This window comes from Mauremys reevesii, linkage group 8 (assembly GCF_016161935.1).
Source record: "Mauremys reevesii isolate NIE-2019 linkage group 8, ASM1616193v1, whole genome shotgun sequence".
Taxonomy (NCBI): Eukaryota; Metazoa; Chordata; order Testudines; family Geoemydidae; genus Mauremys; species Mauremys reevesii.
In genome coordinates this window covers 14,833,511-14,861,481 of record NC_052630.1, presented here as the reverse complement: position 1 = coordinate 14,861,481, position 27,971 = coordinate 14,833,511, and the positions used below count along the sequence as shown (strand labels likewise).

The 27,971-nt window shown below is 41.1% G+C and overlaps 1 protein-coding gene and 1 long non-coding RNA gene across 4 annotated transcripts in view; one reads left to right on the top strand and one right to left on the bottom strand.

Annotated features, from left to right (window-relative positions):
• The window catches only part of RAD50 (RAD50 double strand break repair protein), a 45,098-nt gene extending 33,663 nt beyond the window's left edge, over positions 1-11,435 (bottom strand). Inside the window, exons 1-7 of one of the 3 annotated variants that reach the window (XM_039485030.1) lie at positions 11,301-11,435; positions 8,067-8,249; positions 7,239-7,322; positions 5,972-6,123; positions 4,958-5,143; positions 4,605-4,809; positions 1,213-1,341 (exon numbers count right to left, since the gene is read on the bottom strand). In XM_039485030.1, the coding sequence (XP_039340964.1) occupies positions 1,213-1,341; positions 4,605-4,809; positions 4,958-5,143; positions 5,972-6,123; positions 7,239-7,322; positions 8,067-8,195 (885 nt within the window). In that variant the 5' untranslated portion in view covers positions 8,196-8,249; positions 11,301-11,435. Of the gene's footprint in view, positions 1-1,212; positions 1,342-4,604; positions 4,810-4,957; positions 5,144-5,971; positions 6,124-7,238; positions 7,323-8,066; positions 8,250-11,112; positions 11,256-11,300 lie in introns of those variants that run through there. The other 2 variants (XM_039485031.1, XM_039485032.1) reach the window with 2 other exon arrangements.
• LOC120370405 lies at positions 11,386-21,827 on the top strand. Its single transcript, XR_005583728.1, has 3 exons — positions 11,386-11,440; positions 21,039-21,074; positions 21,743-21,827. It is a non-coding gene; the product is annotated as an uncharacterized LOC120370405 (long non-coding RNA).
• The last annotated feature ends 6,144 nt before the right edge of the window (positions 21,828-27,971 follow it).

Genomic DNA, 27,971 nt, shown 5'->3' with positions numbered 1-27,971 from the left:
ACTGATAAAACATTATGATACATACTTTTTGTGATACATGCTCCTGGACAAATTCTTTCTAGTTGTCAAAATAATTTCATATATTTAGCACAAACATAATGAAAACCACTAACTTTTTAACTGGCTATTCTAAAGGGGAGAGAAAACAAGAAGATTTGTGATGTTAATGAGAAGAGATGTCCTTGTACTTGTAAGTCAAGTTTGGGTTGCTCTGCTGTCCACTGCCAGTTAATGCCATTTACATATAGTCATGAAAAGTCATTACTACTCTATAAAATCGCTGACTCCATTGTTCACCACACTGAGCAGTACATTCTACTCCATAGATCTTGGAGGGAAAGGTAATAACAGTTTTAATCCCCATCTCCCTACTAAATCAAAAAGAAATACAGCTTTGTGACATTGTATCCTACCAGCAATTTGTGATATTTAAACCATTTATTTTAGGGGCCATTTTGTTGATGGTGGCCACTCCTTAATACTTGTGGCTGTCTGGTTGCTCTTCACTGTGACAGCCACAGAATACTGAAAATTCACTTTGTAGTGCCATTGTAAATTGCTCAGAAATGATATATTCATAAATATTATTCTGCATGTAAGTATTACTACCTAACTACATTATACAACAACCTATTGCATCTTGCATGCTTGAAGACATCAACCAATGCTGGTGACTGATAATAAAAACAGTACGGATTAGGAAGGTCACCCACACTTAACCGCTTAATACTCCTAGAAAACTGTATATTTTAAAACCACAGCCACCACCTTTCATAGTTTCTTTGCATTTTATTTTACTGAGTTTTTATAAACTTTGCCCCTGATCCAGAAAAACACTTAAGAATGTGAGTAGTCCCACTGAACTGAATGGGACTGTTCATATATTTAAGCGTTTTCCTGGATTGAGACTTTACTGGGGGGGGGGGTTAAAAAAATTAATTATGTATTTACTGAAGAATACTCCATTGAGTACACTGAAAACATTCACACCTTTCTGCATTCAATTTTACAACAATTGTGGCCAAAAAAAGCTTGGAAAATAAAACCAACAGAACAAAAAATACACTGTTCTGGCTATGGGTACACAGGTTTGTTTTTTTTTAAATGTATGGTTCATTCTATAGTAAATGTATTATTCATTCTGTAATATATGATTGCTGTTGATTTTTTTAGGATGAAGGATGGTGACACATGGAATTTAAAAAAGCAAACCTTCTCCATCTTCTGTTGCAAATCCTGATTATCTTTTTCCATCTGCCTTTTCCTGCTGTCCAAAGCTTTAATCTCGTTATCAAGTCTCACTACTTTTGCAAGATTCTGTTCAATTTCTGTGAGACGGCTCTGAAAAGGAAAGAATGCTTAAGTAAATTAGTTTCACTACAGTTTATGGGTCTTATAATCAAATTTTCTATTTAAATATATTGCATTTTAAAAATGGGTCATTTCCAGCACCTACAAGTTCATAAGGCATTTTAGACACTAACACAAGGGTTCTCAAATCTTTTCATACCATGCCCACATATTAATCAAGACACCATCTTGCGGATCACCTCCCCTTCCTGATTAAACAACATCCCTGCAGCAGTAATTACTTAAATAGAAAAGTAATATTAGCAAATTATTTGAAAGCTTATTCTTCAGAGAATTTCCCCCACCGTTGATGATATCCTGAGTGCAGATCATGCAGGTTTCAGACCAAATTTCAGTGCCTGTGATCAAGTGCTGGCACTCACCACCCACACTGGGAACTGCCTGCTCCGAAGGCTAAAGACAAGTGCAGTATTCCTAGACCTTACTGTTGCATATGACATGATCTGGTATACAGGCCTATTATACAAACTGTCACTGGTCCCACCGAAGCGGGTTGTCATGGCTGTTGAACTGTTGCTGAGAAGTTGCTAATTTCAAATTATGCTCCTAGAAGTCCCAAAACAATGTTTTGCCTTATGGCTCAATTCTAACATCAACACTTTTCAATCTCTTCACAAATTACTTTCCAATACCACTGCCAAACATTTTATCTATGCCATGACATCTGTCTGATAGTACAGTACCAGGTTTCCAGTCACCTAGAATGTTGACATGAAAGAGATGGTCTACTATTGTAAAAGATGGAGATTTAAACCTAGTACCAAAAAGACAGTTTCCAGCTGCTACCGTCTATACCACATAAAAGCCAACAAACTGCTCAACAGCCTCCTGAATGGACAAAGGCTGGACCATGACCCAAAGCCTGTATATCTAGCTGTTACACTAGGCTTTACATTAATTTTCAAGGAACACCTTATCAAAACGTTGCTGAAAATAACGACAACAGACTGATCAGAAAATTAGCTGGTTCTACCTGGGAAGCCAATGCACAAACACTACTCCTGGAGGGGCGCAGAATTCATAACTTCCGCTGATTTCTTGACTCCCCCACAGAAAAATGGGGAAGTAAAAAAAAATCTGTGGGGAACACACGCCCCTTCCGTGGCAGCCCAGGCGCGTCTGCTGGGAGCAGCCACCAGAAGAGAGCAGATCACTGTGGAGGGGAAGGACAGAGGCTGGGTGTGCATGCGAGACGTTAAGGGGGTGGGGCTGGGTGTGTCTGCATGCCAACGAGTGAGAGAGACTCACTCTGTCTCTCTCGCTCACTGTTGCTGCGTCCCGGGCTTGGAGGCGTAGGGCTGTGAGAAGCAGGCTCTGTCCCTGAGGCAGAACATAAATGTAACAACTAAGGGCTGGTCTACTGGCCAGAGAGGCATAATGGAGTAAGATTACAGCTCAGGATATTTTACTTATCCATTTAAAAAAAAAAATTATTAGCAAAACTGTATGACTTTCATGTGTGAAAGTGAGCAATTTAAAGCGACATTCTACTTTACAGAAAACCAAAATAAAAGTAATGTAATTTAAATGAAAATTCAGGATTATAACTGGATTGCAAAGTATTGGTTACCAAGTATTTGTAGGAAATACTGAACAGTTACTGTGATTTTTTTCTGTATGGTAGTTTAAATAAATTACCAAAATAAGTGAAACTGGTGTAATTATATTGCATTATTTTGACAAATAAAATATGCAGAATTGTACATTTTTTGGTACAGAATTCCCCCAGAAGTAAAGCACTAAGAAACCCTGGGCTTACCTTGTGCTATTCTGTAACAGAGTATTGCTCCCTGTGGTGTGTCTCATCTCACTTCACAACAGACTACAAGACACTCAGTTGAATGACACCATGCATATAACAAGCACCATAAGACAACATTGTCCTCCTAACATCAGGCAACAAGTAGCCTTGCAGAATCTGCTCCCTAAGGTGCAAGACATGCCATATCTACCCCTGTTTAAAGATTTGTTTAATCCACCGAGCCACAATCTCAGCTCCTGGCACCCTGCTTGGACAATTCCCCTAAGGATCCTCCATATCACTTCCAGGTGGCATACTGGGAGTAAGAACAAGCTTCAAACATAGCCAATGACTATCTTATGACACATCCAACAGTCCAGCCATCTGGTTTTGACCTCCTACACCATCTTTGGATAAAGCTCAATCACTTTAGATGTGGAGTGATCAGATGTGCTGCTAACAACGATAAGTAAGGCTTCTGTAACTCCGTCCTTTGCTTCTGTGGCCAGTTAGAGTATGTAGGCCACATACTTACTGGCTGCAACCATCGGCAAGGGATACTTGGTTCCCTCATGGATTTGCGCAAGAAAATAATGACCATCCCTCAGCTACTGATGGTTAAGGTGTTTAGACAAACACACTTGACTTGACTGTCTATGTAGATTCAACACAATATATAAACAATGTATTTTAACTTATTTTAAAGCTAGCACTCAGTTCTCTGCATACTATGGTTAAAAACTTCTGCACTAGGTTAGCCCAGAAAAACATGCACAGTACTACTAATGGAAGAGTTACAGAGACAAAAATTGCTATCATTAATCTATATTGGTTGTAGCTATGGAATGTGTCATGGCATCATGGTAAATACAGGCTCAAGGTAATATTTACTTAGAGACAGGGAGAGGGTTTTGTATAGATGCTTTTCTCCCCTTTGCTGACACTATATTGAACTATTAATACAGTATTTGAGGGGAAGGTAATAGATCTGAATATATACCACCCTGTGAAACTAAACAGGTTGTATAATCAATCTTCCAAAATCAGCTGTTGAATAAATGCTGAAAATTGCAATTTCCCAAAAGTTTTCTAATTAAACCAGACAGCTTAAGAGAGGAAAGATACATGTGGCTTTCAAGGTTTGGCTTGAAAATCCCCAACTGGAGGTAAATTAATTTAAATATAAGAAAAAATAAATTGTTCCAAGATGGTGTAAAGATAAGCTCATTTCCACCACATCTTTGAATATAAATTCTACTCATACAATTTCATTATTTGTCATGATGAAAACAGCCTTTAAACTCTGCTCTGAATTTTATGGTTAAATGGGGGAAAAAATCCCCCTGATAATACTACATTAAACTGGAGAGATTTTAATCGCACAAAAGTCAGGAAATTCCCATAGCAAGCAAGCTTTACTCTCCCTCTCCTAGTGAATATGTACAGTATTACAATAAAATCTTGAATTACATGATCATACAAACAAAATTACCTTTAAAGGATCAAGTTGATTCTCAATAGATTTTACATTTTCCTTGGAAGCAGCCAGTTGAGCTTCCCTATTACTAAGATGATCTTGAATTTCACGTGCTTTTTCTTTATTCTGTTTTAGATATTTCAGTTCCGTCTGACACTCTTTTACCCGCAAGCTTTGCTTCTGACGTACCTGACGAAGAGTTTCCAATGCTTTAATATACCTTCCAAAAAGAAAACCATCTGTAAATTTCAAATTCTATTGGCACATACAGCTTTATGAATGAACATTCTTAGTGAGCATTTAAACAACTATAATTAAATGGAAGGAGTACTTTACTGTAATTATATTAGTTATGAAAAGAAATAAACCTTGTCGCTGAGAAGATCTCATCAAATTTTTGTTTCAGGGCCCTTCCCTCACTTAAGGGCCAGTTGGATTCTTCTTGATGACAGAAAATGACATTGTTAATCACAGATTTGGAAACACCAAGGGCACTGATCATCTCTCGGTCAATTTCTGCACACTTGGAACTGAGACTGACCTTTTCCCCATGCCTGTGTACATAGATTAAGAAAATGCATAACAATAAGATGACTATTGGTTGCTGTACAGTCATGATTTTTTTCTAAAATAAATAATATTCTGTATAATTCCAACATTTTAACTCAACCTGTTTTGATGCTAAGTCACAAATTATTATTTTTACAATGGTAAATGTTTTTTGCCCCTCATTCTTCTCTCACTCCTCTGCCACTTTTAACTCTGAATACCTCATTTCCAACTAAATGGATTTTGATAACGCACTCCTTTGATTTCAAGCCATCTTTCTGTAACTTAATGTCATGTTAGCCATGCATATAGTACCAATTTGCTAACTATGACTGCATAGCCAGCAGAGGGAGCAAAAATCATAGCAATCAGTGCAAAACAAATGCTCTTTTTAAAAAAATGTCAGATGAGAGTCAAATAAACAGATAGATACTTGGAATGAGTTGCAATGGGACTATTTCCCCACCAAATTACTTTAATTGACTTTTTCAGTGCCAACAGGACATAAAGTGAATGTAGTGCATAAACACAACCTTCAGAACTAAATTATCACAGAGTGACTTAGGTGCCTATGTCCACATAAAACCAATGAGGCTCCGGTCATTTTGAAAGTTTTACCCATTAAATCTAGGGATTTCTTGTAACATATAAAACAAACAGACAATGCAGTGGTACTACAGGTAACTTTCTGTTAGACTTAATTTAATCTGAAAGAGTAGGTAAAGGTTTGAATGAATAAATTATCCACTTATCTCTCTTTTTACATGAAAAGATGCAGACAAAACAAATGGGCACTCAAACTAAGAGGCAAGATATAAAAACCTATAACGTACTTTGTTCTGGTAATGATACCTTCAAGAGTTTTAAATTCTGTTTTCTTGCCTTTCTGAGTACAAACCATGGATCGCTGGACAGCTATAAGCTCTCCAGTAACATCACGAAACTGCAGTCGAATCTGAGCTCTGACATCTGTTTCATTAGCAACCTTTGGCAAGAAAAAAAATATGAAAACTTATTTAACAAAGAAAACTTTTGTGGTCATCCAAACATATGTTCCAAAACCATAAATGAAATCTTGGCTCCACTGAAATCAATAGGAGTTTTGCCATTGACTTCAATGGGGTCAGAATCTCACCCAAAATCTTTTTTTGGCCTAGAGGTTATTATCCAGGATTCTTATGCATACCTCGCACTTTGGCTATCCTTATACCCTAAAATGCAAACACTTCCCCACACCCATCTGATAAACAGTTATCAACAGAGGGCCTTCCCTCAAGTAAACAGAACAGAAAAATAATCTCCTCAAAGTCTGACACCAAACATTCATTTTTGTCAATGGGACTACTCATAGTTTGCAAATCATTGTAGGATCCGGGCCTAAATCATGCAGAGAGCATGATAACCACACTGTAGGTTAACTCATATGCAACATGTCCACATTTTATTCCCATTAGTTATTTAGTGTATCGGTAACTGGGAAGGAATAGTCCATGTTCAAAACATTTCAGTTAAAATTATCAATTTACCAATACTGGCTATGAAAATATCAAATATCAAACAGCTATTTGACAGACTGACTTTTTGTACCAAAAGACAATATACAAAGTGATCAGGTCACACGTTACTTATTCTTGTATAAGTATTTTCTGGCAACTAAAACTTATAAAACATATAGCCAGAGAATAATGAAACAGATATTCCCGCACTGAAACTAATTATAGTTGCTAACATGAATTAGGCATTTTTTTTGAAAGATTTAAACAATTTAGCATCTCAGATGTTGTACATAAAGTAAAATTAAAAGTAAATTAATTTTTCATAAAGTTAAATTAAAAGGTATATTTAACTGCAAAACAATTGAGTTTGTAATGTTTCGATTGTGAGAAAAAAGACAACCAAGAAATTTAAGGTTGACAAGTCATTTCTTGTAATTTCTCCCTCCCAACTTCAATCCTTGCTTTTGTATTACATTAAAATGGGTGATTTAAATAATTAACTCTTAATGGACTCCCCCATTTCGTGGCACACTCCAGTGTTCATTAAATATTTTGTCATATCTACTACCAGTTAGACATACAAGCTAGCCATCATGACTCCTACCTTTGGATCATGAACAAATGAGTGTCCTTTGGTGCCTGGAGGGAAATCTCCAGTGGAAATATACTTAAGGCATTCAATGATAGTCTACAGAAATGGAAATAAATAGGTATCAGTAATATCAATTTAGAGCAAGTAAAAAGATGGACTAAAGAGGGAAGAGAGTAACAGTCTGTAAATACCTGAGAACCAAGAGAGAGACATAGTGGGATGAAATTAAGATAAGTGTTCTTTCTGAGTATTGGGAAAAGCTTCATGATAATACCTCTAATTAGCTTGTGGAATAGTCCCTCAAATGGAGATATTCCAATCAATAGTGGATAAAAATTAGATTGGACAAAACACTAGTACATGTACAATATGGCATAATTCTGCATTGGCATGGAGATTGATTAGATGATCTAATGCAGTGTTTCTCAACCTTTTGGCTACTAGGGACTGACTTGCTGCCTTCCTAAACTGTGTCAGGGAGAGCTCAGGGACTGGCACCAGTCCACAGACTGGTCACTGAGAAACACTAAATAGATCTTTCCCATCTCTTAACATCTATGGCTCTAATACCTACTGCATGAACAGATATTTGTAAAACAACTAAAGGTCTGACCTTGCAAGGAGCACCATGCAGGCAGAATCCTGTGCCTACGCAGAGCTCGTTGCAGAATGCAAGCCTGAAAGTGGAGCCCAAATTATGCAAGTGTCACAAAATGCAAACTGTTTAAGGTTTTATATTTTCATTAATTATAAATTCATGTAAACGATCACCCTTGTTTGTATGAGTTTGTAATTATTTATAATGACATGAAGCCTGTTTTCACTGTACAAAAGTCTTACCGTTTTTCCTGCACCATTGGGCCCCACCAAAATGGTTAAAGGACTAAAGAAAGTGATAACTTGTTTGTCTTTGTCCTCTACCCCAAAACTCCTCACTCCAAGGATGCTCATCTTATCAATCTTAGACATTTCTGCAGGATTTTTCTCTTCTTTTCTGAATTCTAAGAATTAATTTTCAAAATCCTACAAAATAAACAGTTACATTTAGTGATGATTTAGGTACCAAACATTATCCCATTTCTCCCAAAAAATCTTGTACTATCAAAAAAAAAAAGTATGTTGTGTGTAATTTAAGAAAGCAGAGCAAAGATTCTTTGATTATTGTTGAAGGTCCACGTGGGTTACAGACACTCCTTTAAATTATTTTGTAATGAAAATCTTATTTTTGGTTTAGATATTTTCTCTTTTACAGCGAAAAGCCAACCAAAATATAGAATGGTAAGAAACTTACCACTTTTTACTTATTCCCCATTACAACTAAACAACTAAGGTTAGCCTAACATTTCCTGAGTGTTTAGTAAAAGAAATATCCGGAATTAACTACAGTAAAAACTATAACCAAATTTAATGAGCTTTTGCTCAAAAGGTGTCAGTAAGAGAAAGTTATAGAAATCAATACTTTTTCTTGAAAAATTTCAAAATTTGGTGTTGCACTACAAACACAGTATCAAAATTCAAGCACATATGGACTGGCTTTCATGTTGTTGTACAGTAATCTCCCTCCCCAACCCCAACATTTTAATTCACATAAGGTCCTAGTGCTATGAGATATTTTTGGCTTTTCTAGATTTACAAGCCTAGACCTACAATCATGTAAGTTGGCCCTGGCAGCCACATGGAGTTCACTGAAATCAGTGGAACTGAAATAGGGTCATCAGCCCATATAGAGCTGTTACAAGATTGTGAGGCATAGTATTCAGGGGCAGGAGGTTTCTTACCTATCAATATTTGTCAATATGATTTATTTACAATTTAGGAAAAATAAACACAAGAGTGGATGTCCCCAAGGCAACAATCCAGAGATGGAGAGAGAGTAAAGGAATTATTGATAATGAACACAGAGAAAGAAATTGCTGGATGAAACCAAGATGTGTGTTTTAGTTGTTTGGCTGTTATTTCATTAGGTGAGGCATGGAGCAATTTGCCCTGTGCATCATTCCCTGTCAGTGATCACTGCAGCATGGTATTTTTTGAGAATGAAAGGTTATTTCCCATGACAGGCAATTTACTGCTGCAACAGATGAGGAGTAGAAAAAAGACATTTCTCAGCAATAACAGATCATTGCACCTGATTCCACAGATTATTTATTATTATTCAATTCCAGAGATTATCATCTATACCACAGTAGCTCCTAGAAACCCCAAATAAAATCAAGGCTTCATTGTGATAGGCACTGAAAAAACACATAGCAAACAGTTTTTGCTGCAAACAGTTCTCAATCTAGACAAGATAGACCAAATATGAGGTGAAACTGCTGCACAGAGAAGTGAAGTGACTTGCCCAAGATCACAGTACAGGACAGGACAGGACAGGACAATGGTTGAGTCACACACAGGACACAGGTTTCCTGAATCCCAGTCCAGTGCCCTATCCACGAAACGGTAGGCAACCCATGTGCTGAAGGTGGCACACGAGCTGATTTTCAGTGGTACTCACACTGCCCAGGTCCTGGCCACCGGTCCGGGGGGGGGGGAGGGGGGGAGAGGGGGACTCTGCATTTTAATTTAATTTAAAATTAAGCTTCTTAAACATTTTGAAACCTTATTTACTTTACATACAATAGTTTAGTTATATATTATAGACTTATAAAAGGTTAAAATGTATTACTGGCATGCAAAACCTTGAATTAGAGTGAATAAATGAAGACTGGACACATCATTTCTGAAAGGTTGCCGACCCCTGCAAACATTCTAGTACATTACTCTGGTGGGAGTGGGCACAGGGAATTTCCTGGAGATAGCAGGACACCAAAATAGTAGTGAGTTAGGGGAATTTCCCTAAAATGGCACATTTCCATGCTGGGGGTGGAAATTTTCCAGGCACAGCAGATTAGGACACTGGCAGTGGGTGCAGGCTAGTTTGCCAAAATGGAAGATTAGCAGGATGAGAGGGGGCATTAGGCATTTTCTAGAGAGAGCAGGTTATCAGGATAAGTGGGAGTACAATGCATTTTCCGGACATGGCAGATTATCACGATAGGAGTTGGTATGTGGTATTTGCTACTGATGGCGAGATGGGGAGGTGTGGGCACAGAGAATTTTCCAGGAATGGCAGGTTAGTGGGTGGGTAATTTCCAGGGATGCCAAGTTACTAAGGTGGTGGTGGGCAGGGGGCATCTTCTAGGGATGGTGTGTAGGGAGCATAGTGGTGGGCACTGGACATTTTCCAAGGATGGTGGGTTGGGGGGTGGGCCTGGGGCATTTCTGGGGGTGGCAGGCTGGGGGGTGGGCCTGGGGCTTTTCTGGGGGTGGCAGGTTGGGGATGGGCCTGGGGTATTTCTGGGGGTGGCAGGTTGAGAGGTGGGCATGGGGCATTTCTGGAGGTGGCGGGTTGGGCATTGGGCATTGCTGGGGTGGCAGGTTGGGGTGGGCCTGGGGCATTTCTGGGGGTGGCAGGCTGCGGGGTGGGCATGGGGCCTTGCTGGGGGTGGCAGGTTGGGCATGGGGCATTGCGGGGGGGGGCGGGGTGGGGTGGGCCTGGGGCATTTCTGGGGTGGCAGGCTGGGGGGTGGGCATGGGGCATTTCTGGGGAGTGGCAGGTTGGGCATGAGGCATTTCCAGAGATGGTGGAGTCTAGAGCTGGGCACGGGGCATTTCGAGAGGTGGAGGTTGGGGTGGGCACGGGGCATTTCGAGGGGCGGTGGGTGGGCATGAGGCATTCCCCGGTGGTGGCAGGCTGGGGTGTGTGTGGACCCGGGACATTTCCGGGAGGGGGTGGTTCTAGGGGATGGGCCCAGGGCATTTCCGGGAAGGGGGCTGGTTCTAGGGGGTGCGCTCGGGGCAGCTGCGGGTGTGGCGGTGACCGGGGGCTCGGACTCCAGCGCACCTCTCCAGACACACCGTACCCCAGGCCGGCGTCCAGTTAGCGCCCGGGCCAGAGCGGGGAGCGGCCGCCCAGCGCTCCCCTTCACCTGCCTTTCCCACAGCTCCCCATTCCCGCAGGAAACAGCCCCAGCCCGGGCAGGCCACGGCGCCCCCAGCAGAGACCCCCACGCGGCCCGCGCCCCAGGTCACCTCACAACAGGCCGCAGCGCCGCTCACGCTGGTAGTTGCCCGCCCTCCAGCGCGAGCGAGCTCGGCCCCGCCCAGTTCAAGAAGGGAGCGCGCCCGCCTGAGCTGCTTGTGCCCGGGCTGAGCGCGCGGCCTCCCCTCAGGTCTGTGCGGGCCATGCGCCCCACAGCGGCCACCCGGGCCCGCTGCCTAGTTAGCCAGGCACCAATGGTTCCCACACCGATCTCAGACACCCTCCCGCTAGCGAATCAGCCTCCCCGCCCTCTACCCACCTCACGCTGCCGCACCCCACATCTTCCTCATGTCCATGCCCAACCCCCCACTATACCCACCTCTCACACCCCACATCTTCCTCATGTCCATGCCCAACCCCCCACTATACCCACCTCTCACACCCCACATCTTCCTCATGTCCATGCCCAACCCCCCACTATACCCACCTCACACACCCCGCATCTTCCTCATGTCTATATCAACCCCCCCATACCCACCTCACACACCCCACATCTTCCTCATGCCCAGATCAAACCCCCCCAAGCCCACCGCACACACCCACATCTTCCTCATGTCCATGTCCGACCCCACACTATACCCACCTCACACACCCTGCATCTTCCTCATGCCCATATCAACCCCCCACTATACCCACCTCAGACTCCCATCATCTTCCTCATGTCCATGCCCAACCCCCCACTATACCCACCTCTCACACCCCACATCTTCCTCATGTCCATGCCCAACCCCCCACTATACCCACCTCTCACACCCCACATCTTCCTCATGTCCATGCCCAACCCCCCACTATGCCCACCTCACACACCCCGCATCTTTCTCATGCCCATATCAACCCCCATGCCCACCTCACACACCCCACATCTTCCTCATGTCCATGTCCGACCCCACACTATACCCACCTCACACACCCCGCATCTTCCTCATGTCCATGCCCAACCCCCCACTATACCCACCTCTCACACCCCACATCTTCCTCATGTCCATGCCCAACCCCCCACTATACCCACCTCACACACCCCTCATCTTCCTCATGTCCATGCCCAACCCCCCACTATACCCACCTCTCACACCCCACATCTTCCTCATGTCCATGCCCAACCCCCCACTATACCCACCTCACCCACCCCGCATCTTCCTCATGCCCATATCAACTCCCCCATACCCACCTCACACACCCCACATCTTCCTCATGCCCATATCAACCCCCCCATGCCCACTTCACACACCCCACATCTTCCTCATGTCCATGTCCGACCCCCCACTATACCCACCTCGCACACCCTGCATCTTCCCTATGCCCATGTCAGCCTCTCACAATACCCACCTCAGACCCTCTCCCCTGTGCCCCTATCAACCACCCATACCCACCTCAGAACCCCATCTTCCCCATGCCCAGATCAAACTCCTCCCCCCAGCGACCCTCACACTTACATCAGCCCCCCTATACCCACCTCACACACCCTGCATCTTCCTCATGCCTACGCCCAACCCCCACTATACCCACCTCAGACTGCTTCACCCCGTGCCCATGTCAGCCCCTCCAATACCCACCTCAGACCCTCTACCCTGTGCCCCTATCAACCACCCATACCCACCTCAGACTCCCATCATCCCCATGTCCAGATCTAACCCCAGTATATCCATCTCAAGCCCCTTCCCCACAGCAACCCCCACACATACATCAGCCCCCCTATACCCACCTCACACACCCCACATCTTCCTCATGCCCATATCAACCCCCCACTATACCCACCTCAGACTCCCATCATCCCCATGCCCATATCAAACCCTAGTATACCCATATCAAACCCCCTTGCCCCAGTGACCCCCACATTTATATCAGCCCCACCCACTTCAGACCCCCACTATATCACGTTATAACCCATGCTTGTATCAACCACTCATACCCACCTCAGAACCCCATCTTTCCCGTGCCCATATCAAACCCCAGTAACCCATCTCAGATCCCCGCATATCAGCCTCCACAGGATACCCTCTTCAGACCCCCATCTGCCGCATACCTATATCAGTTTCCCTATCTACCTCAGCCCCCCAGTTCCCCTCGTAACTACCTCATTCTCTCCCCCTGCCCCCACCGATGATCTTCAGGGAACAATACAAGATATAGCAATATGTCAACCTTTTTCATTAAACATTCCCTCCGCCCCCTCCCTCCCCCATGCTCTTTTTTCTAAATGAATTGTTGTTGGGAAATTTTTGTTGTTCTCTGAATTGTCCATTTGTTCTGTCAGTCCCCATCTCCCTTCTCTCCTTTCTTCCTTCACTCCCTTCTTTCCCTCTTTTCCCCCTTTTTCCAAGTCACCATGGGAAATAGGGGGTCAGAGGGAAGAAGTGAAAGGGGAGATGAAAGAACAACAGAAAAAAAATCATGAGAAATTGTGAAAAATATTTTTTACCACCAAAACTACAATTTCTTAACCAGCTTTCCACAGCAGTTTGGTCACCTGACTGTGGGCCATCCTTGGGTTACTGATAGGGGCTGACTGGGCTGCGGGTGCTCTTTACTGAAAGAAGTTATTTAATCCAGCTCCGAAGATCTGAGAATAGGTGTATTAAAGCAGTCTAAATAACTAATTTATTTTAGATCAGTACATGCTGCCTCCCTGATGTCAAGTCACCTCTAGGCTTGAACTCTCACTACTTTGGCTTTAGCAACCACAGCCAGGCAAAAACTTTGGGTTGTCCAAAATGAGTGAGGCGAGCCACAAGGAATACATTGGACAAGTGCTCTGCATTCTATGCTGGTTGATATTAATTTTTGGTCCAAATCTTTAAAGTCCTTAATAGGCTGAAACTAGATTATTTTATCATGTACAGCCCCCACTCCCCAAGACTACCTCACACATCAGGGACACCAGAGAAGTTTGCCAATGCTCAAAAAATGAAGGCTAGATGTTATCTGCGTTTGGCCCTAGGTTATGGAACACCCCCATTAGAGATCAGAATATTCTCTAGTCTGTCCAGTTTCAGAATCCAGCACAGTCCCTCCTTTTTGTGAAAGTCTACCTAAACTAAGAGGTTGTATGCTCATAATTTTATATTATAGTACATATAGTACAAGTGATCAAACCAAAGAGGAGTAAGAACAGTCTTTTGTTTTTATTTTTAAACCCACTTACCCTATTCAGCACTTCAATACTGTCAAGATAATTATTCTGGTTAAAACCTAAGATAAATGATCTTCCAGGTTAGTGGGTAAGAGTTCCATCAGAGCTGAGCTATTCACCTTACATGGCAAAATAATCCCAACCATATTCGTGGTAATTGTGCGTGTTTGAGGGGACTTTTTTCTACATTCATGGCCTGGGCTTGCACATCCGTGGCAGAGCAGCGGTTGTACCATGACGCTGATGTCAGTGTAAGCCATGCAGCTGCTCTCCCTCAGTGACAACCTTGAGCCAGGAAATGGTTACAGGTTGTAGTCTAAACAGTATTGTATGAGTTGGCAATTTATGAATTTGAATAAGAAGTCTATAAATTCATACAAAAGCCATAAAATCCCATTTAAAATATTAGTGCTTATTGTAGGATTAGGATACAATATAGCAATGTATCTTACTGTAGGATTATTATTTTAAAATTTAATTTTAGGGACAAAAACAACCTGTCCATTAAATCTACCTGGAAAATAAATAGTGTTTGAGATTAGTGTTGTGCAATTAATGTATTAATCTCAGTGACATGGGGTGTTATTGAAGCTAAGGATTTAATAGGATTCAAAAAAGGATCAAACATTTAGATGAGTAATGTCATGGTGGTGGGCATGGCATAAGAACCTAAACAAGATGGACTAAGAATACCTTCAGTTACATTACAGAGAATAAATAATTATAAGGGATCTGAACCCTCATGTTTTAGTACAAGTATCTGTCTCTTACATCCTTATTTAACACTAATTACTGTATTATTTAGGTGCTAAAATACCACTACTGCAGTATGAAAACTTAGATAGATAGCCTTTTCTTAACCACCTTAAGTAGGGAAATATTTTCCTCATAGGCACACTATTGTATAATTGGTGTCAAGTATCAGAGGGGTAGCTGTGTTAGTCTGGATCTGTAAAAGCAGCAAAGTGTCCGACGAAGTGGGTATTCACCCACGAAAGCTCATGCTCCAAAACGTCTGTTAGTCTATAAGGTGCCACAAGACTCTTTGCTGCTTTTGTTGTATAATTGTCTATCATGTAGATTTTACATCTTCCTCTGAAGATGCTAGTATCAGCCACTGTTGGAAATAGGATACCAGACTAGAGAGTCCATTGGTCTGGTCCAGTATGGTAATCTTAATTGTGGTTGCAATAACACCTCTATTACAAATTGCTGTTTTCAGTTGTTCGTAACTTTCTGAAAGTCTTCTTGTGGGCTGAATTTTTTCATGATCTCAGCCCAAAAATGATGTTTTAGAAAAAGATGGAGCTATGTTTGGGTTATTGGAGAAGGAAATAAAACAAAAACACTTCAGCAACTTTTTCCACTGAAAAAAATTAAGATTTCTGTTGCTCATCACTGAACAAAATCACTGAACAAAAACAACTTCAAATTTTCTCTGTGTCTAGTCCTCACTAAAAAAACTAGTATATTTATTTATTTGGAAAACAAACACACACCCAACTAAATTACAAGAAAATTAGAAACAATTAAAAGTTGCTTCCTGATATATCCAAAGGGGAATTGCTAAATATCTTAGTCAAGACCCCCATGTAATTTTATTGCCACAAAATTCATCCCTCCCATAGAATTTTGCAGGTGAATCTAAGATGTTTTCCTGTACACAAACAGCTAACAGATACTTTCAGTTTGAATTATTTATCTCACATGAACAGAACAAATCAAGAAATAACAATGAACTCTCCATATGAGCAGCAGTCTATATTGGACTGTCATAACTACGGAATGATCTGGATTCCACTTTTAGTGAGCAAATATGTATATATAAAACACAAAATAGGAGCTATACCTAGAGAAGTCGTAACAGTAACAATCTGCTAATGTGTTTGTCAATCTTTAGATCAGTGGCAGATACTGAAGCAGTGAGGCAGCTGGTTACTGTTAAGGGTTGCTAGGATAAAGAACTGAGTTCAAGTCACTATCAAAACTTTCAGATCTGACCCTGCTCACAATGGGGAGAAAAGGAGGAGATGCACCCCCGGCCCCATTGCAAGGAGCTTCACCCATTTTCTGGGTGGCTAAAAGTCCCTAGACCTCTTCTGTGCTTTTCTGGGTACCTCTACAAATTTTACCTTTTGCATTTGCTAACTTTTTGGTGTTTGAACTTGTAACCTTAACATTTCATGAATATAGTTTGTTACATACATTTAATTTACTTTGGATCTGTTCTAGAGATGGACCTGAACTAAAATCCTGGATCTCAACATCCTTTAAGGTTTGAAATCTTAAGCTGGATCTGAGTTTTGCAACTGGTCCTTATTTCTACAATGGGAGGACCAACCTTTTACATTTAAACATCCCCAAACTTTCTGAATCTGTACTTTCCATCAGACTCATCTCTGGTTTAAGTGATTGACAGATAAATGACAGATGAAGTTGGTTTAGACCTCATCATGAGTTCTGACCAGAGACTAGTTTTGTAGCTGGTAATTCAGGCAATGGCTATGAGCCTAGTCCAGTGATAACTCCACTGATGAAATCATTGTGAGTGATAGTGAAAAGGTATTCATGGAGTTTGAATAGGCTTTGAAGTATTAGACTTTTATCTCTAAATGTCTATTTCACCACACACACATAAAACAATGAAAAATATTTCCATTGATAATTATCAAAATTCATAGATAGGCAAAGTAAGAAAAATACTGCTTGAGAATTTCTTAGAGTTTAAGGATATTTACTTTGTATATTTTGACATGTGATGACAGTTTGTGTTTTAATGATTATAAAGCTTAAACTTTTTGAATTTCAACATCTACTGTCATTAAATCATTATTTTCTGACTGGCCCCACTGTCTGACCACCCCATAATTTCATACAACTACAAACACTTAAATTGATAAAAATATAAAAAATGCTAAAAAATAAAAATTGAATTCTGCCAAGCCAAGTGTAAGTAAAAATCAGACCCATTAACTGTCAAGGGCAGGTATGACACACACAGAACAGGGTTACATGCTATGTTTGGGGCTTGATCCCTTGTGCCTATTTGTCATTACTATCCAGTCATGATCTGGTTGCTATATAACGCAATGCCATTGACCGCACCACACCTTTAAGTGGCAGGGGGGATTTGTCTGGCTGGTCAAATGAAGGGAACAGTGCTTTATGGCTGGGGGTGGGGAGAGAGGAAAACTGCTGCAAAAGGGGAGGAGGGGTCAGTGTGGTTGCTGACTTATCCCCTGGGAATGAAGAATTTAAAAGGGGCAGCCCTGTGCCTGAAGCCCCCTTTTACACAGAGCAGGCTGAGGCTGTATCTACCTTCCCTCCCCTTTAGGTGGTGAAATACCAGGTTTGGTCAAGACCTGCTGTGGGCATTACTCTAGCCATCCCTTTTTTATGGAGACTGGGAAGGAATTTTTTTCCTAACCACCATATTGGCATAGGTACAGTTGCGGTTTTTTCACCTTCCCCTCAGCAGGTTCATGCATGGCATGAAGGGTGGTAGGCTGTATGTTGCAACTCATTCTATAAATGTAGGGTGGATGTCCAGTGCTGGTACTCCAAAGGGAAGGTATATGGTGACCAGATAAATGGCTTGGAAAAGGACTTAAAAAGGAGGTGTTCGTTAAAGGTATGAACAGGGTTGGGGATTCCCATGATTGATATGGCCAGGAGCCAACCCCCCTTATAGCCCATCTTAACCCTCCTATGAGATGGGGTGGATGGTAAGGTCCCAGCAATGGATTGGCTGGGGGGACCTGGATGGAAAGCGAGGGGAAGCTGGTGGAAGCCCTCCAGGTAATTATGGAATAAACGTGGAGTTATCTGCACTGTACATTTTTATCTGCCAGGTAGTCCCAGACATCTAATAATAAAGTTGCAGCCTGATTAAACCCATATCAAATGTCTCCTGTCCTCCTTTCGGTATAGCCAGATAACTTTGCTGTCTCTCTGTTTTCTCCCGGGGTACAGTTTTTCCTCATTGCTTTTTGATGAGAGTCTGTCTTTAATAATCTCCTACCAAGGTTTCTTTCATGAGAGACTTTATCCATTCTAGCATTTTCTGTTGTTCTGAATGACAATTTACTATCTCTCAATGAACATCCAGCTTAGTATCTAACTCAGTATAGGAGTCATTGAGGGATGAGACAGTGGGAGTACATTGCGTTATTCTTGAGCAGTCTCCTTTGGCTGGCACTCAGAACAGAGCTCAGATTTCCAGAAATGTTTTTAGTTCAAAAAGCTGAACAGATTTGTAGTCATATCAAGACATTAATGTGGAGTTGTGGCCCCTAATTTCAGACTGCCACAATGATGAGTATGGCCTGAAAGCTGTAACAACCACACATTTGCACTAAATAATATGGACAATTAAAGACTTAGATGTGGATTTTCTCCCTATAGGCTAGAGACATCATAATGGGAGAAGAGGTCCACAGAAATTCATGTTCCACAGCTGTCTTTGCATATTTTTCCCACACCATCTCATTATGAACCCATAATGCCACAACCCTCTTTTCTTTCAAATTCTTTTTCAAGACCCATTGTTATCATGATGCCTACAAGAAACTGTCAGCTGATGATGGATAGATAGAAGGCTAGTTTATATCTATTCAAAAATATTGCACATTTTATCCCTCCCCCACAAGCCCCATGTAATGCTAGTCATCTTAGATTGTAAGCAAATTGGGGCAAGCATCTTAAATGTCTGGAAAGCACTTAGCACATTGTAGATGCTACTGTAATCCAGATGATGATGATAAATAATAATAAAGTGTGACATAGCACCTGTTCCCCATTTGTCTGGAAGAAACATTTTATTTTATTTGTAATATTAAAATAAATAATTAACACCAATTACTGTTTCAGCTCTACACTGTAGGAAAAGGAAATCTCTTCTAACCAGAGAAAATATTTTTGATCTCTATCTTCCTTGCCAGTTGCTCAAACTTACTGCTGCCTCTTTTTGTCCCTCTACCTCTAGTTGAGCCTAGGATATCCTATTTGTGGACAATGGTGTAGGCAATGACTCCTATCTTTAAGAATTCCAAAAGGTCTTTTCATTCAATGAATGAGTTTCTGTGCTTCAGTGAATCTTTATTTTGCTGAATTTCAGAATTAATCATGAGAGTCAAAAACATAGCTTTTACGTTTAAATATTTTTAGCCACCATATTCATAAAATTAATATGGTATCCGGAAAATAAGTTCTGCCTCTGTATGGAGGGCTGACTTGTTTATGTGACATACATTTTCTGTTGCCTTAAAAGGGCTCTATAAAGTAGGGAAAAGTTCAGAGTACCTTCTGTAGTACAGAAAGAAGGTGGATCTTCTATCCTGTTGTTCGGAGGTGTGTGTTTAATCTTTTTTAGCAAGTTTTTTATGACCAATTTTTGTCTTCTAATAAACACTTGGCAAATATATTAAGGTAGTTTTTGTTCTTTATGCAGACTCCACTGATTTTTCAGCACATGCACCTTCCCTTAAAAAACTGAAAGACTTCTCTACACACACATTTTAGGGAAAGTAGGGGTTTTGGTTGCTAGTTTCTACACTTATTTCTATCATGGATTAGCTAATTGACTTTGGTCAATTCACCCTTTCTGTGCTTTGGTTTCTCCATCTGTAAGGTTAATAATACTTAGTACTTTTCACAAAGGATGAGGGTTAATAAAGTAAAGTTTATAAAATGCTCAGAGATTCTTGGGTGTTTAAAATGAGCTATTATTATTTAAGAGGAAGAATACCAGCTTTACAACTGATCCAGCAATCAAATCTCCCATTGAATGGAGGATCTCATCTAAAATAAACCAAACCCAAGAATTCCCCAGGTGTCCAGGTTTCCAATGTGACGTCTGTGATGTGAAAGCAAGAGCCGAATCACACATCTATATTTAACAGCATGAGGAATACTCCCATTTCCTTTGTAACAGTTTTTTGGTATCTTGACAAATCTTATCTGCAAAGGTATTTTTCCCTTTTTGATGTCAGAGTGAAAGGAAACCCCCGTCTCCCACAGTGAGGCCTCCCACAATATGTAAAATAATTAGTACTTGTACCTTTTCCTATATGAGAAAAATTTCCCTTTATCATACACAGCTAATTTAATATGCAAGGTGTAGGTGAGTATATATAAACAGGTTCTGATGTCAAAAATGCATGAATCAAATATAAGCTTTCCTAGAAGTGAAAATGCTGTTTCTCAGTTTGTTCTTGTTGAGTTGTTGCCTATCACTCTCTGCGGGCAATGAGATAGACGAATTTAAAGAAAACTTGGAAGATTTTCTGAATCTGACAAAAAAACAGGTGGGCCATTAAGTTTCCCCCTCCATTGTCTTTTGCTTTTTTGCATTGTAGCATAAAGTTGGTGTTCGCGGCTTTCAACTCTGGTTTACAGATATGGTTTCTTGTTTATTACAATTGAATGTTCAAGGTAGTGCGTGCTGAACCCTTTTCTGAAGTCTATGCAGCAATTGCTTCCCCAAAGGAAGTTCAGAAATAGAAATGTAGATGAAGATGATATGAAGCTAGAGATAATGAACAATGGCAATGTACATGTAAAAGTATCTGTTTACAATATTCCTTTTTTTAAATTTTAGATCTTTCTTCCAATACTTTCTTCCAAGAATTATGAGGTAAGTTTTTTTTAATTGTTATAATTATTTCATATTATGGAAGTCCACCTAATGCAAATTATTGATATTTATCTGTAACACACTGTTAAAAAGAAGAGAACTCAGTGACAGTAGACAATATGTGCCGTAGTTTAGTAGAAAGATTATATTAACATAGACTACTGTAGATTAAATGCAGTTTATATATTTGAAAGGTTTAATTATCATCTGAGATACAAGTATATTAAAAAATTTCCATTAATTATTATTAATTCTGTTACATTTTAATTGAATGGTTGTAGACTTCCAGGGTCATTAAATATGCCAATAATGTTGAGGACAATAAATTGTTAAATAATGCCATGAAAAATCTGATCCTATTACCACTGAAATCAATGAGAGTTTTGACATTCACTTCAGTAGGAGCAAGACTGAGCCTCAAAAGCCCTGATCCTTTTAATACTTACTCCTTGGCCTAACTTTCTGCATGTGAGTAGTTTCATTGAATTTAATGGAACTACTTATGTGCATAAAGTTAATCACACATGGTAAATCTTTGCAGATTTGAGGCTATATTCTGTCTAGCATGTGAACTGCAGTGCATATAGTTGGTTACTGAGTTGTGTGTGAGTGATTAATATTTAATTTGTTTGAGTAGAATATAATTTTGTCATTGTTTTATATTATAGTGCAAATGTGCTCATGATTACCTCAGTAATACTGAGAAACATCTGGAAAAATTAACAGAAAAATTTAACGATGAGCCAAAGGCGAAGGAATGTCTTCATCTGATGCGACTCAATATGAAGCAGCTGATGCATAGATTAGAGAAAGGAGATAAAGTAAGTTTATTGGTATGTTTCTGATAATGGTTACACAGGCGGAAACCTGAGATTACTACTACAGGTCTGCTTATTTGTCTGCATTAATAAAACCAAAACAAATCTGGACAAAATTCTGGCCCCTTTGAACTCAATGGTAAAATTCCGGTTGACTACAAAGGGACAGAATTTCATCCTCTGTACCTACAAATTGTGCAGACAGCTAGTCTATAAAAAATCATATTTATATCACTGTTTGACCAGCCTCTTCTCTCGCCCCCATTTGTTTGTTTCTCCTACCTGTTCCATCTTGTCCTCAACTATCATTGTAAACTCTTTAGGGGCTTGATCCTGAAAAGTACTGAGCACTCTGTCTCCCATCCAGCAAAGCACTTTTGCACATTTTTAGCTTTAGGCATGTGAATAATCCCATAGAATTTAATGGGGTTTGGATCAAACCCTTAGTCCCCTAAAAGATGTATTAGATTTTAAACTAAAGATGTACTTGAGATTAGCTAAAAGACCAAAAACACATGATAGTCAACTAAAACCCATGAAACAGACACACAAAATAAACCAAAAAGAAACATTCCTGTTTTTCCAAGGTCTTATTTTCTTTCTTCACTTATGTAGATGATTTCTCTCTCCTTACTGAAAAATTTACATTGAACAAAATGTCATTCATAATTTATGCTGCTTTTTTGTTTCAACTAATGTTTCCTTTTTTAAAAAACGTTGACTGTTTATAGCAAGCACAAATATTAACTTTTTAATTTTTCTAGGTAAATCCATCTAAAAACTGTGTGAAAACAGAAGCAGGACCGATGAGGGCATTGCGCTTCTATAGAAGGTTCTTTGAAAGACTGAATGAATTTAATTGCATTAAATCGCAATGAACTGAGATGAGCAACACATTCTAGTTGGATGTATGTTTTAGGTAACACATGATTAAGTATTAAGAAAATATTGCAAAATTACCATGGAAATACATAAAAACACACACAACGTTAATGTGAATATCTAAAACATACCAAATGTTTGTAACTTAAATGTATAGTGCATTTATTTATGTATTTATGTATTTATTTTATTATTTTAGAGGGTGCCTTTATATTTATATAAAGCCAGAGCATTCAAACTATGTTACAGAATGAAAGGGGCAACTAAAATAATGAATTCCATCTTATTCTTTCCTGAGGTACTATAGTATTTAGTATCTTTTTAAATGGTCAAAATTAAATCCTGTAAATGAAAATTATTTAAAATTCATATTAGATGGTCGAATTCAGAGTTCTGTCTGTTGACATCTTTGAAAACAGATAATAAAAACTGGCCTCAACTCACGAAAGCACTTCAGAAAATACTTACCTTTAACTCCCATTGATGTCAATGTACTTTCCTGAATAAGGGCCCAACTGCATTTCTATGGCACCCATTAGGGCTCATTATATTTATTGTATCAATGTCATAACACAGTGGTTTTCAACCTTTTTTCATTTGAGGATCCCTACAAAATTTCAAATTGAGGTGTAGACCCCTTTGGAAATCTTAGACCCCAGGTTGAAAACCACTGTTACCGTATATTTATGTCAACAATTGTATATTTATGTCAACATATTTATTGTAGAAACAGAATGTATATATTTTATTTAATTCCAGAGTAATATTGATGGTCAAACTGTGTTAGATTATAAGCTCTTTGGGCAGGGACTATGTCTTTGTATTTGTTTGTACACAAACTAGCACAATGGGGCTCTCATCCTAAGACTTTGCACTACTGCAATACAAATATTATATTAGAATAATAATAATAATTATATAAATTTAATGTTTAATTTGGATGTACTAGTTTTATCTAAAATTTTGTTTGGAATAGTTTTGAGTTAGCATTTTTATAAAATGAATTCTGTATTCATGATTTATTTTCATAAATAAAAATATTGCTTTACATACACTAACTACAGTGTGAGATGAATAATTTGTGGATTTTTTTCTCCAATCATAATTAAAAATGATACTCTACTCTACTCAATGAGTAGTGATCAACGGCTCGATGTTTAGGGGTCAGTCCTGGAGCCACTTTTGTTCAACATCTTTATTAATGATCTGGGTGATGGGATGAATTGTACTCTCAGCAAGTTCGCAGATGACACTAAGCTGGGGGGAGAGGTAGATATGGGATAGGGTCCTGAATGACCTGGACAAATTGGAGGATTGGGCCAAAAGAAATCTGATGAGGTTCAAGAAGGACAAGTGCAGAGTTCTGCACTTAGGAAGGAAGAATCCCATGCACCGCTACAGGCTTGGGACCAACTGGCTAAGCAGCAGTTCTGCAGAAAAGGACCTGGGAATTACAGTGGACGAGAAGCTGGATATGAGTCAGCAGTGTGCCCTTGGGCTGTATTAGTAGGAGCATTGCCAGCAGATCGAGGAAAGTGATTATTCCACTCTAGTCGGCACTGGTGAGGCCACACCTGGAGTATTGTGTCCAGTTTTGGTTCCCCCACTACAGAAAGGATGTGGACAAATTGGAGAGAGTCCCGCGGAGGGCAGCGAAAATGATTAGGGAGCTGGGGCACATGATTTACGAGGAGAGGCTGAGGGAACTGGGGTTATTTAGTCTGCAGAAGAGAAGAGTGAGGGGGGATTTGATAGCAGCCTTCAACTACCTGAAGGGGGGTTCCAAAGAGGATGGAGTGCGACTGTTCTCAGTGGTGGCAGATGACAGAACAAGAAGTAATGGTCTCAAGTTGCAGTGGGGGGAGGTCTAGGTTGGATACTAGGAAACACTATTTCACTAGGAGGGTGGTGAAGCACTGGAATGGGTTATCTATGCAGGTGGTGGAATCTTCATCCTTGGAGGTTTTTAAGGCCCGACTTGACAAAGCCCTGGCTGGGATCAGGGCTGGATTAACTTTTTGTGGGCCCAGAGCCAAACATATTTGTGGGCCCCTGTTGGGGAAATAGGGCATGTGATGGGGGGTGGTGCGCAGAGCGAGGGGCCGGTTGGGGGCAATGAGGCACAGCGCAGTAGGAGTGGCACCACTAGCCCAGCACAAGGGCGCTGTTTACAAACCCACAACTGCTAGACGCACACTGGCCCGCCCACCCCTGCACTGCCAGCGTGTCCCTTCCCCCCTGCCCAGCGCCCTGCCTGGGGGATCGGGCTGGCCAGGGCCCCTTCTGACTCTGGGCCTGGGCCATGGCGCCACTGGCACCATGGTAAACCTGGTACTGGCTGGGATGATTTAGTTGGGTTTGGTCCTGCTTTGAGCAGGGGATTGGACTAGATGACCTCCTGATGTCTCTTCCAGCCCTAATATTCTATGATTCTATGAAAAATAAAAATATATTGACCACGTTTTACATACTAGAGAATATTTCTGAAATCAAAGGCAAAGGTATTTTTCACACTCATTAATCTAGAGAACTTTTTTTGGCATAGAATACAGTACATTAAACGCTAATCACTGCATTTTTTTATCATAATGTCATTAATATAAAACAGACACATAATAGGGTGGCTGACTGGCACAGTTAGGCCCTGATCCTACAAACAGTTACACATGTGCTTAACTTTATTACTGAGCTAAAGTTAGCACATTTGTAAGTGTCTGCAGGATAGATGTCTTAATTTTCATGTTCCCACAGAACTATAGGCTTGTATTTGCTACCCTTATTTATTATGAGGCTGTGATTCTGGTTGACCAGGTGCAAGCTCTTGACAATGCTGTAGGTGTCCGCTGAGCACTGACATATTCATACCTGGAAACCAGACCAGCTCCCCTGTATGTTAGTATTGTTCAAGATAGTTAGACTTGTAAGGATGTGTTTAGACTCTATGAAATGCTTGTAAGTTGCTGCATATATTACTCTTACTTGTAATGTAGGTATCCCATGCAATAAGGTAATATGTAAGTTTTGCTTTATAACTGTAAAAAATGCCTGCTCTGAACTTGTGAACTCAGGCAAGAGCAGTGGTTCTCCCACCCCTCAAAGAGGACTATCAAAACGAAGTGGGCCATTGTGAAGAATCACGATAAAAAGACTGGGCTAATGGCCAGAGTGACCAGACAGCAAGTGTGAAAAATCAGGACAGGGGGTGGGGGGAGCCTATATAAGAAAAAGCCCCAAATATCGGGACTCTCCCTATAAAAGCGGGACATCTGGTCACCCTACTAATGGCCCTCTCATACCCATAAAGGTGCTATGTGCAAGGAACCTTCTCCCATCAACCTAAATTCTGGAAGAAGGAAATACAGATCTCTGACATGAAAATTCTTCATCTCTTTACTGTATGAACTCTGACAGGGCTGGGGCTAGGAAACAAAAGAAGAGATCCCTGGGGTCAACCTGGATTAGCCCTAAAAGCAGGGCCGCCCAGAGGATTCCGGGGACCTGGGGTCTTCGGCGGCGGCGGGCCCTTCCGTTCCGGGACTCGCTGCCGAAGTGCCCCGAAGACCCATGGCGGGGGCCCCTCCCCCGCCGCCGAATTACTGCCGAAGCGGGACCCGCCGCCGAAGTGCAGCCCGGTTTTCGGCGGTAATTCGGCGGCAGGGGGCTCCCACGGTGGGTCTTTGGGGCACTTCGGCGGCGGGTCCTGGAACGGAAGGACCCCCCACTGCTGAATTACCGCCAAAGACCGAGCTGAACTTCGGCGGCGGGTCCCGCTTCGGCAGTAATTCGCCAGTGGGGGGTCCTTCTGCCCCGAGCAGAAGGACCCCCCGCCAGTGAAGACCGGGAGCGGAAGAAGCTCCTGGGCCCGGCCCCACAAGAGTTTTCCGGGCCCCCTGGAGCGAGTGAAGGACCCCGCTCCAGGGGCCCCGAAAAACTCGTGGGGGCCCCTGTGGGGCCCAGGGCCTGGGGCAAATTGCCCCTCTTGCCCCCCCCCCGGGCGGCCCTGCCTAAAAGACATTCAGTGCTGACAGATTACATCTCTGTTACCTTTTGGAACCATAGATGGTAACTCATATGTGTATATATGTTGCCTGCTGCAACCTGTAAATAACTCTCATTGCTTTTTCCTACTTAATAAACCTTTAGTTTGTTTATTACAGGATTGGCTACAAGAGTTGTCTTTGGGGTAAGATTTAAAGTACAAATTGACCTGAGGTAAGTGACTGGTCACTTGGGACTGGGAGCAACCTGAATATTTTGTGATCTTTGGTGTAAATGACCATTTATCACTAAGTCCAGCCTGCCTGGGTGGCAAGGTACACTGGAGTCTGTGACTCCATGTTAAGTCTGTTATAGTCCTTCATGAGTTAACATTTGTTGCTGGGTTGATGAAATCTATTTATAGAACATACCACCAGTTTGGGGTGTGTGCCCTACTTTTTGACAGTCCGCCCTGAGGTTGTCACTCATAGTTGTGAACCACTCCAGCGAGCGTGACAGAACCAACGAGTACTAATAAAATGATCTCAAATTTCAGTTTTGCCCTTTCTAGCAGGGGGTCATCAAAAGGTAATCAGTCTTACATGATTTTAATCAATTAAAGACCCTTTGGCTAGAGTCTGGATATTTTAGTATATTTGTTAATTCAGGGCTGCTGAATACAGAAAAAAATCTGAAATTTGAACTCTGAAATTTCTGCCACACAGGTCACTGATTAGTAATTGTGATGTAGGGCCACATGCATCCCAGAGTAAGAAATGGAAGGACTCAAGAAATAGAAGAGCAAATCCCAGTTTAATAGCAACAATTAAAAAACCCAACAATTTAGAAATAACCTGCGCCTCCAGACCAAGCTCCCTTCACAGAGGCCTGCATCCCATACTGCGGTTCCTGCAAATCTTACCAGACCTTGACCCAGACTCCCTCTAATCTGTTAATTTTCATATTTTATATATTGGATAGGTTCCCAACACCCCTTTCCTCTTAAAGGGATAGCACCCTATCAAACTGATCAATCTAGTTTTACAAAAAATATATTAATTTCTTCCATGAGGCACATTGGGTAAGTGGCCTCCAATTTTTGACAAATCAAAATATTTTTAGGCCATCAGTTCTGCTGATCAGATTTTTAACCAAGAAAACTGCCTGAAGCAGGTGAGTGTGCCATAGGAAGCAACAATGAGAGTCAGATTCCCCTAAA